We start from the raw sequence: 14,786 nt of genomic DNA, 5'->3' as shown, positions 1-14,786 counted from the left end.
GGTGTCCGTCATCCCTGCTCCTGGACACCGCAGCTCTCCGCTCTCAGGCCTTTGTGAGCAGCACGTGCTGCTTGCTTGTTCTGGCTTGATTCGTGTTCAAAATATGTGCACACCTCTCCTGAAGTTATAACTCCACTTCCACTCAAGGGCACTGCAACCCTCTAAAACACATGACTCTATTTTGAACCCCGGGCAACTCGGTACTGAACGGAGGACAATTCTCATTTACTGTCTCCTCGGTCCAGATGACCAGTACGACTTGAGACTCTGAAACTTCTTGAAAAACAGGGGCCGTCACGAGCTCATTCTCACCCTGTATGTTCAGATGTCTGCTCGCAGCAGAAAGAAAGAACAATTCTGTGAGCTACCAAGGGACCTATAATTTAGACCTGTGAGACTCTCTAACACCAAGAAGCTCTCATGTGATGTAGCAGTTGAGCAAATGTCTTCAATTAACTTCTATGACTTGGCCGTAAATCTCTACCCTTGCTTTCCTCCGCTTTAACTATTCCATTAACTGATGATTAAGGGTATAAACCTGAAGGAAACTTACCATTCTCATCACTTTCTCAGTCACCGCCTGCAATGAAGTGACTTACAGAATTCAAAGCACAATGTACATAATATAATATTTTCCTACCTTTAATAAACTTGATTTTTTTTAACATTCGTTATAGATACTCGTTTTTGGCAAATGGACTTCAGCTTTTCCATAGTCAAAGCAAACACCTCCGATTCCTTCCTGGCAAGTGGCTTTACCTCACTAGCCTCTAAACATGCCAAAAAAAAATGATTTTAGGGAAAACTTCCTGCAGGCTGCGTCCTGGTGGTAGCGTTTGCTCCACAGGCCTGCTCTGTGTGGAGTGAAAGGGAGGAATCCTGGCGCAGAGAGCTGAGGCAGACAGAAGGAAGCAGCTGGGCACGGTGCCTGGTCCTACAACCCCATCCAACAGGTAGTTATGTGATGTGCTAGGGAAGGAAACATGCCAAATGTGACAGGTGGGAGCCTGTGATTTGTTTTGGCTATAAAGACAAAGCCACTCAGACACACTGTCAGTTTCCTGGCTTCATTTATTTTACATAAACCACTGTAGGTACACAGGATAGAAAATACACAGTGGCCTGTAAAACACATTACCCATACTTGGCAATTCCCAGTTGCAAAGATACAGCCAGAAAAACGATCAGAGCACTTTCAAGGACTTGCCTTAATAGATATCAAATATATAGATTCCACAAACTACCACAATAGCCTTGCAGTTAACATATTTTAAGTCAGATAATTCTAAAGCACACTCCATATTTAACATTAGAAAGAATTATATAATTGGATCTGGGACCATTTGACAATATCCTTGCATGGAGAAAATCCAAAGCTAAATTATGTACGTTTTAATATGCAGCTTATGTTACATGCAATTGCTCTCTATAAAGCAAGCGTTTTGAACATGTAATTAATTTTAACTTAAAAAGAACATTTCATGGAAGGAAATACATAATGTTGAGTAGAACAACTAGAAAAGATTCCATAACCAAGAGACATTTCTCCTCATTTCTCTGTAATGTTTCATTCTATTTGAACAAGATCAATTAAGTGCCATAATCAGGACCCATAACTAAGCTCAGTCTTATTTTATAAGACTTAAAGCCTGGCAAAATAGTGGCTTCACTGGTTTCCTCTGCTACAAAGCAAAAATCCTAGCCCTCCAGCTCCATCAGGAGGGCATCGCTACCCACACACGGTCCCCGCGCCCCAATCTTCCTCGCTGACGGAGTCTGTTTAGGTACTCACCCTCCTGGGGCCAGGCCATCAGACACCGTCCCCTCCCCAGCCCCCAGGAAGAAATCGGATTAGTCTAAACCCATCAATGTAATTTCATTCCCCCTGCTAGTGACCAGGCCAGGCAGGGACAGATGGGACACACAGGCTGGGAACATTCCCGGGAAAGGGACTCTTCATTCTTACAAAGCGTTTCTACCTCTAAGAGCGTCTAAAGCATGAGGTGGTGCCATCCTGGGGCCTGTGGGGAACCAAGGCCGCTCTAGTGCCCTCGAGTGGTGAGCCCTGCAACCGCCCAGCTCTGGCCTTGCTGTTCTGATGGCTGATGATCCCCTGTTGACTTCAGACATTTTTGATGAGCCTTCTGTTATGTGCCAAAAAAGCACCGGATTCATACAAACGGCTTTACAGGAATTTAAAACTCTCCAGGGAAGAATATCTTGAGTTTACAATCTAAGTAATCTGGGGGCACCTGGGTGGCTCAGTTGGTCAAGCATCTGACTTCGGCTCAGGTCATGATCTCACGGTTCGTGGGTTCGAGACCCACGTCGGGCTCTGTGCTGACAGCTGGGAGCCTGGAGCCCGCTTCGGATTCTGTGTCTCCCTCTCTCTCTGCCCCTCTCCCACTCACACTCTGTCTCTCTTTCTCTCAAAAATAAACAAACATTTAGAAAAAAAATTTTTTTAATCTAAGTAATCTGGAAAAAGAAAAATCTAAGTAATTCGGGATTTTGAGGATATGTTCCTCTCAGGTCTAGTTACTCACCATTAAAAAGTAATGATCCTCAGGTTCAGCTCGAAGGTATTTAAAAATCACTTGTTCCATGAACCTTTCCATTAGATCCCAGTCTTCAATTATTCCATGTCTTATTGGCCACTACAGCAAGAGAAACCAAAATACGTCAGCCTTCAGGTCACAACAGTAAGAGTAAGAGTCCAACGACGCCAGCCCAGGACGGACTGGGTTAGAGAGGAGGGCTGCCAGCACAGGGACGGACCTCACTCACCAAAGGAAACAGGCACGTGGGCAGAAAGATTAAGCCATGCTCCTGTTTCCACTCTGCAGCCCTTACTTCCAGGTACAAGGAAGTGCGTTAACACTGTGTAACAGATGGGGCACCTGGGGGTGCTCAGTCGGTTGAGAGCCCCACTTCGGCTCAGGTCATGATCTCACGGTTCGTGGGTTTAAGCCTCACACTGGGCTCTGTGCTGACAGCTCGGAGCCTGGAGCCTGCTTTGGATTCTGTGTCTCCCTCGCTCTCTGCCCCTCCCCCACTTGTGCTCTCTCGCTCTCTCTCTCTCTCTCTCTCTCTCTCTCAAGAATAAATAAAATGTAAACAAAAATTTTAAATACCCCCTTCAAAAACAACAAAACTGGGGCACCTGGGTGTCTCAGTCAGTTAAGTGTCTGACTCTTGGTTTCTGATCAGGTCACGATCTCACATTTTGTGAGCTCAAGCCCCACACCAGGCTCCGTCAGCGCAGAGCCTGCTTGGAATTCTCTCTCTCCCTCACTCTCTGTCCCTCCCCCGCACTTGCGCGCGTGCCTGTGCACGCACATGCGTACTCTCTCAAAAATAAACTTTAAGACAAATTTGTTTTAAATAAAGTTAAGAAAGAAACTTTTTAAACATAAAAATAAAAATACATCCCTTAACTCCTAAGTACAGTTTCTAGACCATCTGCCATTCTGCACTCTCCCTTCTACTGTTCTGTTCTCGGCTCCACACTAAGGCAGCAAATCCCTAAGGGGAGCTCACCTTTGTGGCATACGTGGGCTTATCGATGGCCTCGTCCCCTATGAAAAAGTCCAGGTCATCGACTCCTCTCAACACCCTCCTCTGGGCTTGGTCAACTACCTTTGCCGACTCCCTGATGGCAATACCTTAAAAAAAAAAAAAAAAAAAAAAAAGCACAAAGATTTCCATCACTATTCATATTTATCTGAATGATCAAGAAAGGATCATATAATCCCCATGTATGTACAAGTACATTTTCAATGTTAGGGTTTTATATGGGGTGGGGTGTTCATAGAAAGGACACTATCAACGAGTACGTAAAATACAGAAACAGCTTTTATGTTGCAGTATTATTTTCAGAATGGTACAAAGGAACTTAGCTGATCTGCTTTTAATGCTGACAGAAGCTATATCACTATATTTCTCAATTTCATCTGGAAAAATCCCACAAGACAATAAATGAAACGCCCTTGGGATATGTATCAATAGGTTCCAAATTTTAAAATACAATATAGGAGACAAATTAAAAATATAATACAAAAAAGAAGAGTAAACTGAAAAATAACACCTATACACTCTCCAGTCCTTTTTTTAAATAAAACTCTGCATCAGATAGATTTAAAATATATTCTTTTAATCTTGTTATAGGAAAAAAACTGACTTCACTCAAAGAAACAACTAGGAGGCTGATGGCTAATATCCATCACAAAAAAGAAAAGTACAATAATCAAACAACTGCATTACGTAAAAATGCCAATGGCTTTCTGATACATCATTTTAATAAGGGGTTAACCGTGACGTTTGAGAATATACTTAGTAAAAATCACATAGAACTTCACTACAGAATTTAATATTTAATGAAATGTGGAAGCTTGACAAAGATAAAATTTTCCATTTACACTCCTAACCCTTGGTCATACTCTGAGCTCCCATAAACTCACCTTCATCAAATTTATCCCAAAACAAATTAGCAGACACATGAACGTATTTTTTAGAGCAGATCATCTGAAACCCCCAAATCATTACGAATGCAGGGTCGCAACAGTCACACGAGTGAATGTGAACCCTGTTTGTGAGAAAGGTGTTTTGCAGCGACAGAGGCAAGAGGTAAAAAGGAGGAGTCCGGAGTAGAAGTCACTCACTCTGTCCACCTCTTCTCACTCCATCCAGCTCACTGCCACACTTAGACTCAAAGCCTTCCAGTTACAAAAGGTGGCACAAATCTAGGGGACGGGATTTCTGCAGGACTCAAGGAGCAGGTATGGCGTGGAAATGCTGGAGACAAAGCCCAGCAAGCAGTCAGAGGTGGTGAGCATGTCCAGAGCCCTGAAGCTGGTCACAGGGCAGAAAAGTATGCTGGGCCCTAAACAACTGAAGCAATCTACAGAAACAAATAAAACCACCTCTGAAAACTGAGCAGGCCACTCAATGGCACACTGACAAGCATCACACAGGATCATCTGACGCACACGTCATGCACGCAGAGGGCCCCTGGCAGCACGGCTCGCAGCAGACCGCAAGGTCCTCGCACAGGGTGCCAGTGTGAGTGACAGATTCTATCCTCTGGGCAAGATCAAACTTAATTATGCATGAATTTATAATTAAACTGCCAAGTCAAAATAAAAGATTGTGAAGACACAGGGCAAAAAAATTCTGCGATTCATTCCATCATTCAACTTTGCCAAGAATTTGGGGGCAACATATTAACCAGAAGAAAAATCACCACCCTGGGGTGCCTGGGTGGCTTGGCCAGTTAAGCATCCGACTTCGGCTCAGGTCATGATTTCATGGTGTGTGTGCTCGAGTCCCTGCATCAGGCTCTGCACTGTTAGTACAGAGCCTGTGTGGAATCTCTGTCTCTGTCTCTCTGCTCCTCCCCACTCACTTGCATGCATGCACTCTCTCGAAACAAATAAACTTAATTCAAAAAAAAAAAAGAAAGAAAAGAAAAATCATGGGGCGCCTGGGTGGCGCAGTCGGTTAAGCGTCCGACTTCAGCCAGGTCACGATCTCGCGGTCTGTGAGTTCGAGCCCCGCGTCAGGCTCCGGGCTGATGGCTCGGAGCCTGGAGCCTGTTTCCGATTCTGTGTCTCCCTCTCTCTCTGCCCCTCCCCCGTTCATGCTCTGTCTCTCTCTGTCCCAAAAATAAAAAAAAAAAATAAAAAAAAAAAAAAATGTTAAAAAAAAAAAAAGAAAAATCACCACCTTGAAGAAAAAATACTAAACTTAGTGAGGTGACACTACCACACTCAGAAATACAAATAAAAACCAAGTTAATCCTATCCCTCCCAAAAAGGTAATCAAAGTACTCTGGCCCCAAATCATGGTAGATGTATGTTTTAGTGGCCATGAGAAATAAGAAAAACACAAAACAAAAACGAAGTATACTTCTTTTAACTATTACTACCTATCATACATGAAGCAACTGAATCCACGAAACAGAGTAAAGGCACAGAGAGCTTATCTTCAAACTCTTTTGCGTAAGCCTACGAAAAGCAAGAAGTGGTCCACACGGTCCTTATGAAGATGATGGAGAAATGCACCTAAGAGAGCAGCTATCAAAGACCATCTATGAGCTTTCACAGACTACAGGACTCCTCACAGAGAAAGGGTCCGTGCCACCCCTGCAGCGATCTCCAACCCACCGCCGCCACACACAGTAACAGGTGTCAACACAGGTGACACTGACATGGGAAGGACAATGAATAGAACAGATAATGGAGCCGACGGCGAAACGTTCCAATTGGTTACACACAGGTGGCATCTCCACGTGATGGAAAATCAGGAGGCCACGAAAAAGAAGCCAGCAGGTGTTCATATGCCAATCTAGAAGGATGACTGAGGTGTAGCGCCTTGACAAAAACACAAGGTGCAGAGCAGTGTACGTGAGATGCCACCACTGTGTGAAAACAGATGCCTGTGTGTATCTGCTGGGATTTGCGGAGCATCTCAGGAAGGAAACACAAGGAACCAGGGAGAGGGGAAGTGGGTGGGAAAGAGTTAATTTTCACTGCGCCCTATTATACCATTTAACTTCTATGGCAGACGAATATATTTTCTACTCAGAGTTAATTAAATTTGGGCTTCCGCTTCTGCAAGGACAGAGTTAACCTAGTTTTCCTGCTGCTCTAAGTACAGCCAGAACCCGGGGACTTTCTAGAAGAAAGAAACACAGAGGCCAGAAGGTAAAGAGCGGACAGACTGGCTGGGGACCACAGGACCCCGGGAACAACACAGCCGTGAGTCTCCTGGGTCTTCTTTTTGTCTCCTGTAGCCCATACTGGTTACCCTAGAAACACCGATGAGCTCAAAACAAAAAGGGTGTACCCCCAAAAGCCTGCTACCTGCAACCAAAGAAGATAAAAGGGGCAGTCTAAACAATACCTGCTGAGCTCCAGTCAAACACCCCAGGAAAACCACCCCTCCTCCTCAGTGCGAAAGCTGAACGTCCACCCCACCCAGCGGCATCAATCTGTCCCCTCTGCTCTCACACTGGGCTTTCGTCACAGGAGGCCGAGTGACAAGTCAGGACTGCCACCACCACCAGCAGTAACAAGGCACCCCTGTCCCTCCCGGCCAGAAGGCTACTTGCTTAGGCCCAATGCGGAGGCTGAACTCCCACCCACAATGAGCAGTAACGTGGAGCCTTCCCCCAGCCAGTGTCAACAAAGGCCAAGAGGAGACCTTGAACTTCAACCCCAAACTGGCATTAACAAGGGGCATCCCCCTTTCCTTACTGGAGCTGTATCAGAAATAACCTGCTGAAACATCAGATTTAAACAAGATCCAGAATCTCAGACTATCTAAAATGTCCAGGTTTAGGGGCGCCTGGGTGACTCAGTTGGCTAAGCTTCCGACTTCAGCTCAGGTCATGATCTCACGGTTCATATGGTTCATGAGTTCGAGCCCCACGTCGGGCTCTGTGCTGACAGCTCAAAGCATGGAGACTGCTTCGGATTCTGTGTCTCCTTCTAATCTCTCTGCCCCTCCCCCCACCAAAAAAAATAAACATTTTTTTAAAAAATTTTTAAATGTCCAGGTTTCAATAAAAAACAATCCCTCACCACAGCAAGAACCAGAAATATCTCAACCGAAATGAGAAAAGACAATCAACAGATGCCCACCCCAAGACGACACAGATAACAGAATTATTAAGCAAGATTTTAGGAGCGATCATACGATGCGTCAATCTACAAACACACTTGAAACAATGGAAAATACAAGAAAGTCTCAGCAAAGAAGCACAAAGTGAAAGCAAGGATAGAAGACAGAGACAAAACTGCATGGAAATTTTGGAACTAAAAATATACAGTACCTGAAATAAAAATCTCGGTGGATTAGTTCAACAGCAGGAAAGGACAGAGAAAAGAATCACTGATCTTGAAGATATAACAATAGAAGTTACCCAGCCTGAACAACAAAGAAAACAGATTGAAAAGCAAATGAACTGGGCCTCAGGGACATGTAGGATATATAATAAAAGCGCTAACATTCATGCATTCCAAGTCCCAGAAGGAGAGGAAAAAGGAAAAAGTATTCAAAGAAATAATGGCTAAAAATCTGCCAAATTTGACTAAAAAAGAAATAAGCCTACAGATTCAACACTGAACAAACCCCAAACAGGATAAACCCAAAGAAATCCATGCCAAGATACATTACAGCCAAACTTCTAAAAACTGAAGACCAAAGAAAAAATTCTAAAAGCCTCCAACAAATTTCTCATCAGAAATCAGGGCACCCAGAAAGAAATGGTACATTTTTCAAGTGTTGAGAACTGTCCACTCGGAATTCTAAATTCAGCCCAAATATCCCCCAAAATGCAGAGCAAATCAAGACATTCGTAAACAAAAGCTAACAGAATTTGTCATCAGCATACCAACTCTTAAAAAATGGCTCGGAAAGTTTTCTAAACGGAGAGGAAATTATAAAAGTAGGAATCTAGGGAGGCGCCTGGGTGGCTCAGCCGGTTAAGCCTCTGACTTCGGCTCAGGTCACGATCTTGCTGTTCCCAAGTTCGAGTCCCTCGTCAGGCTCTGTGCTGACAGCTCAGAGCCTGGAGCCTGTTTCAGATTCTGTCTCCCTCTCTCTCTCTCTCTGCCTCTCCCCCACCTGTGCTCTGTCTCTCCCTCTCTCAAAAATAAATAAACATTAAAAAAAAACTAAAGACAAAAAAGAAGAAGGAATCTTGGAACATCAGGAGGGAAGAAACACAGAAAGAGCAAAAATAAGCATAATTACTTTCCTTCTCCTCTTGAGTTTTCTAAATTATGTTTGGCAGTTATAGCAAAAATTGTAACACTGATGTCCTTCTCAATGTACGTAGAAGAAATATTCAAGACAATTATATCAGAAATGTGGAGCCTTTCACTCAGACTGGTAAGGTGTTAACACAGGAGACTAAGAAAAGTTATGTACAGGAAATGTAATAGACCAACCACTGAGATGCTACATAAAGAGATGCACTTGGGGCACCTGGATGGCTCAGTCGGTTGAGTGTCTGACTTCGGCTCAGGTCATGATCTCACAGTCCGTGAGTTCAAGCCCCGCGTCAGGCCCTGTGCTGACAGCTTGGAGCCTGGAGCCTGGAGCCTGCTTCGGATACTGTGTGTCCCCCCTCTCTCTGCCCCTCCCCTGCTTGTGCTCTGTCTCTCTCACTCACAAAAATGAATAAATGTTAAAAAATAAAAAATAAAAAGAGATGCACTCAAAAACACGATACATAAATCAAAACAAAATTCTAAAAAAATGCTCAAATAATCCCCAGGAACTCAGGTAAAACAAAACAAAGGAATAAAAAAAAAGAACAAGCAGAAAAAACACTAATCAATAATAACAATAAATTATGTGATCTAAATACATTAATGAAAAGACAGAGATTGGCAGAGTGGATTAAAAGAACCTGACTCTTCACAGGGCACCTGGGTGGCTCAGTCCATCAAACATCTGACTTCGGCTCAGGTCATGATCTCAGAGCTTGTGAGTTTGAGCCCCACGTCGGGCTCTGTGCTGACAGATCAGAGCTTACAGTCTGCTTCAGATTCTGCGTCTCCCTCTCTCTCTGCCCTTCCCCTGCTTGCACTGTCTCTCTCCCTCTCTCAAAAGTGAATAAAAACGTTTAAAAAAAAAAAAAGAAAAAGAGAAAGAACCTGATTCTTCAAATATAAGGATATATGTAGGTTGAAAGTAAAAAGACGGAAAAAGATATCCACACAAATGTTAATCAAAGAAAGCATGATTGGCTATATTGCCATCAGAAAAAGTAAATTTTATAACAAAGAAAGAAAAAATTGAAAAGAACATTAAAAAAGATAAAGGGTCAGTCCATCAAGAAGACACCGCAATCCTAAATGTGCACGTAACAAAGAATGGAAGCGCAAAGTACTGGAGACAAAAACTGATGAGAAAAACAGACGAACCCACAATTAGAGCTGCAGACCTCAATGCCTCTCTCAACAACTGATAGAAGGACAAAAGAGCTCAACAATACCATCAACCTACGGGAGCCAACCAACATATACAGAATACTCTACCCAAAGAGAACAGAGTATATACTGTTTACAAGTGCCCGTGGAACCAAAATAAACCTTATACGGGGCCATAAAAGAAACCTTAATAATTTTATAATCATTGTAAAACCATACAGTCGGTTGGTTGTACGGGTTGGCTCAGTCAGTGGCTCAGTCGGTTAAGTGTCCGACTCTTCATTTCTGCTCAGGTCATGATCACTCAGTCATTGAGATCGAGCCCCACATCAGGGTCCACACTGAGCAAGGAGCCTGCTTGGGATCCTCTCTCTCTCTCTCTCTCTCTCTCTGCCACTCACCCACTTATACACACGTACCCTCTCACTCTCTCAAAATAAACTGTAAAGAATAAATAATTTTATAAGAGTTATACAGAGTATGCTTTTTGACTACAATAGAATAAACCCAAAAACCAATGACAGAAAGGTTACCAGGAAAATCCCACAAACATCTGGAAGTTAAACAATGCAGTTCTAAATGTGTCAAAGAGGAAATCTCAGGGAAGTTTTTAAAATACATGAATGGAATGGAAACAAAATACAAAATATCAAAATGCGTTGGACACTGCAAAAGCAGTGATAACTGGGAAAATTTTAACACTAAAAGTTTACATTAGAAAACAGAAAAACTCTCTGGGATGCCTTGGGTGGCTCAGTTGGTTCAGCCTCCCTCTCTCTCTGCCCCTCCCCCATTCACACTCCATGTCTGTCTGTCTGCCTGTCTCTCTCTCTCTCCCAAAAATAAACATTAGAAAAAAAATTTTAATTAAAAAAAAAAAAGAGAGAGAGTCTCAAATCAATAATCTATGTTCCCACCTTAAGAACCTAGAAAAAGAAGAGCAAAACAAAACCCAAAGCAAGAAAGAAGGATGAGAGCAGAAATCAATGAAATTTAAAACAGAAAAACAGAGAAAGCCAATGAATCTAAAAGCTGGTGTATCAAAAGTTAAACCTTTTGCTCCGCAGAAGACCCTATGAAGAAGATGGAAAGAGAAGCTCACAACGGGAGAAATTGTTTGCAAACCGTATATTTGACAAAGGACTCGTTATCTAGTATATATAAAGAACTCTCAAAACCTCACAGTAAAAATGTAACAATTAGAAAATGAGCAAAATACACAAAGAGACATTTAATAGAAGAGGATTCTCAAGTGGAAAATAAGCACATGACAAGATGTTCAACACCACTGGCCATTACAGAAACGAAGATTCAGACCATGACGAGATACAACTACACACTTACGAGAAGAGCTAAAATAAAAAAACTGTGACAACACCGAATGCTGGCAAGGATGCAGTGACACCGGCTCTCTCATACACAGCTGGTAGAAATGTAAAATGGTACAGCCACTATGGGAAATACTTTGGCAATTTCTTAATAATACTGAACATAAACTTGCCATACCATGCAGCAATTGCACTACGCAGTATTTATCTAGAGAAATGAAAAATTATGTCCGCACAAAAACCTGTACACAATTTTCATAGCAGCTCTATTTATAATAGCCACAAAGCGGAAATAATCAAGAAGTCCTTCAGTACATGAATGTTTAAACAAACTGGTACATGCATACGTTGAAATACGACCCAAATAAAAAAAGAAACTATCTGTCAATACATACAACAACTCAGATGGATCTGAAGGGCATTATGCCAAGTGAAAAAGCCAATCACAAAGGACATATCCTGTATGGTTCCGGTTATAAAACATCCTCAAAAAAAAAAACCCACAAAATTATGGAGATAGAAACAGATTAGTAGTTGCCAAAGGTTAGGAATGGTGGGGAGGAGAGTCAAGTGTTGTTATAAAGAAACAGCTCATGGGGCGCCTGGGTGGCGCAGTCGGTTAAGTGTACGACTTCAGCCAGGTCACGATCTCGTGGTCCGTGAGTTCGAGCCCCGCGTCAGGCTCTGGGCTGATGGCTCAGAGCCTGGAGCCTGTTTCCGATTCTGTGTCTCCCTCTCTCTCTGCCCCTCCCCCGTTCATGCTCTGTCTCTCTCTGTCCCAAAAATAAATAAAAAACATTGGAAAAAAAATTAAAAAAAAAAAAAAAAAAAGAAACAGCTCAGGAGAGACTGTGGTGGTGATATGATGGTTCTACATCTTGACTGTAGTGGTAATCACAGGAATCTACACATGGGATAAAAGGACACGGAACTACACACACACAGACACACACAGACACACACAGACACACACAGACACACACGGCACCAATTTCCATTTCCTGGGTTCAATGCTATAGTATAACCATGTAAGATGTAGCCCTGGATGAAACAGGGAGAAGGGTACACAGGTCTCTCCAAGCTATCTCTTACACTGCCTATGAATCTACAATTATCTCAAAATAACGTATTTGAAGACAAATAAAATATAGTTTGTAAATTATTTAAACAAATTAAAAAATAAAACCCCTCAGTTAGCTTAATGACGAACCAAAACTCGTACGATTAAACTTAGTAAAGAAAAATGTAAAAGTTCTGCAGATTAAAAAAACTGTAGGAGTATAGAATGTGGGTAACCAGAAGAAACAGACTATTTTCCAAATGTTAAAAGGTCATCTGAGGGTAATCTAGGGAAGATTATCAGAAAGGTGCTCAAAACTTACATATAAATTCTAGATCTTAGGAACATTTACTACAGTAATTACCAGACAACAGTAATTTCTTAATTAATACATCCAGTATATTTCCCAAAAGAATGTCATATATTTGATGAAACCTTCAAGAAATAATAATTCCTATCTTACTTACTGTTCTAAAGAACAGAAAAGAAAGCTGAAAAACTCATCTCCAAAAGCCAGTCTAATTTTGATATTCAAACCAGACAAAAATGTACAAGAAAGGTAAATTATAGAGTAATTGCACTTTTAAACACTGATGCAAAAACCCAAATAAATATTTGCAAATACAATTCAACATGTAGTTGGTATTTCATAACCAAGTAGGGATTATCTTAAGAATGAAATAAATGACTATTTAATACTTGAAAATATATTAATGTAATTCATCGTATTATAGGACCTTAACTGTCCAAAACCATATGATCAGCTCTCAGTAAACTAGAAATAGAAAGGGCACTGTATTAACCTGAAAAAAGCATTTCCACAAAAACCAAGAGCAATGACTAGTGGCACACTAAAATCACCATCTTTAAAATCAGACTGACAAAAGCACCCACTACCTCCAGCTCTAGTCACTCCAGCAGGAGAAGTTCTAGCCAGTACAAAAGACCAAAAAATATATATAAAATATTGAGATTGAAAGGGACAACCATTACTTGCAGTTAATAGTCTGAATAGAAAACTTACAAGAATCTGCAAGCTAATAGAACAAATAAGAGAAGCACGTAAGGTTGCTGGATTAAAAAACAAAAAAATAGCATTTCTACATGATAGCAATTACTAGTTAGAAAATGTAATTTCAGAAAATTCACAACAGCAACAAACACATAAGGGTACCTACAGTTAAATCTAGTAAAAGGTGTATGAGCTTTATGAAGTCTATTACAAAAACATTACTGAAAAACACAACAGCCATTAATAAAGATCATATATCCCATATTCATGGATAGAAAAACTCAATTCAGAAAGATGTCAAATTCTTCCCCAATTAATCTATAAACTGAATGTGTCTCTAATCAAAACCCCATTAAAATTTTGCATAGACCTTAACTAATTTTAAAATCTGTAGTAAAGGGGCGCCTGGGTGGCTCCGTCAGTTAAGCGTCCTACTCTTGATTTCAGCTCAGGTCACGATCTCTCTCTCTCTTTCTCTCTCTCAAAATAAATAAATAAACATTTTTTTAATGAAATAAAATAAAATCTGTAATAAAAAGTAAGGCCTAAGAATAGCCGAGGTTATTCTGAGAAAAAAGGGAAGAGGAACCACACCTACCAGATATCAAGACACTGGCTAAAGTAATAACATTTAAGACAGCATGAATTTGGAGTGAAGATAAACAAACGCATAAATGAAACCAAATAAAAACACCAGAAATATTCCCAAGCATATATGGTACCTCAATATGATTTAAAAGGCATAACAAATCGGAATGTACTCTTCAATAAATGGTGCTGGGACAAGTGTCCTTCCATTCAGAAAATAAGTAAAGTAACTATCTCACACCATATTCAAAAAGTAAACTCAAAATTGTCACAGAAGAAAATGCAGAAAGTCCTTATGACTTTGGAGTAGAAATGCATTTTTCAAGATAGAAACAAATTATAAATGGAAAATGCGTACTGAATATTTTAACTATATCAAAATTTTACGTGTCTAGATTTAAAAAATCATTTAAAAAGATGCCATAAAAGACAATATTTGCAACATATTAATATTCAGAGTATACAAAGACAACTGCATAAAACTCCGTAAAAAAGATTAAAAAAAATATGCAGTAGAAAAAATGGGCAAAGATACGAACAGGCAATGAAAGGTGCCCCACCTTACCAGTCATCAGAGAAATGCAAACTTATAAAATGACGCATCGTTTCACATTCGTCAGACTGGCGAAAATTTAAGTCTACCAATGTCAACTTTTGTCAAGGCTGTGTGGAAACAAAAACCCTTCACCAGCACCTCCGGGAGCTTCACTGTGCACAAGCACTCAGAAGAGCAGCCTGACAGCAGCTGAGAAGCTGAAGAGGTGCGCACCTGCACGACGAAACAACCCCATTTCTCCTCATTTTCTCTTGGGAAACTAGCGCATGTGCGTAAGGAGGGTTTACTGCACCATTTTGTA

General features: G+C 41.2%; 1 protein-coding gene across 8 annotated transcripts in view; it reads right to left on the bottom strand.

Annotated features, from left to right (window-relative positions):
- ACTR3B (actin related protein 3B) overlaps positions 1-14,786 on the bottom strand; it is a 91,032-nt gene that overhangs the window by 52,986 nt on the left and 23,260 nt on the right. For 7 of the 8 annotated variants that reach the window (XM_042976038.1, XM_042976071.1, XM_007087544.3 and 4 more), the window contains 2 exons: positions 3,541-3,665; positions 2,547-2,657 (listed from right to left, as the gene is read on the bottom strand). In XM_042976038.1, the coding sequence (XP_042831972.1) occupies positions 2,547-2,657; positions 3,541-3,665 (236 nt within the window). Of the gene's footprint in view, positions 1-2,546; positions 2,658-3,540; positions 3,666-14,786 lie in introns of those variants that run through there. The other variant, XM_042976058.1, reaches the window with a different exon arrangement.

The sequence above is a fragment of the Panthera tigris genome, chromosome A2 (genome assembly GCF_018350195.1).
Source record: "Panthera tigris isolate Pti1 chromosome A2, P.tigris_Pti1_mat1.1, whole genome shotgun sequence".
In the NCBI taxonomy this organism is placed as follows: domain Eukaryota; kingdom Metazoa; phylum Chordata; class Mammalia; order Carnivora; family Felidae; genus Panthera; species Panthera tigris.
This window is presented reverse-complemented; position numbering and strand designations above follow the sequence as displayed.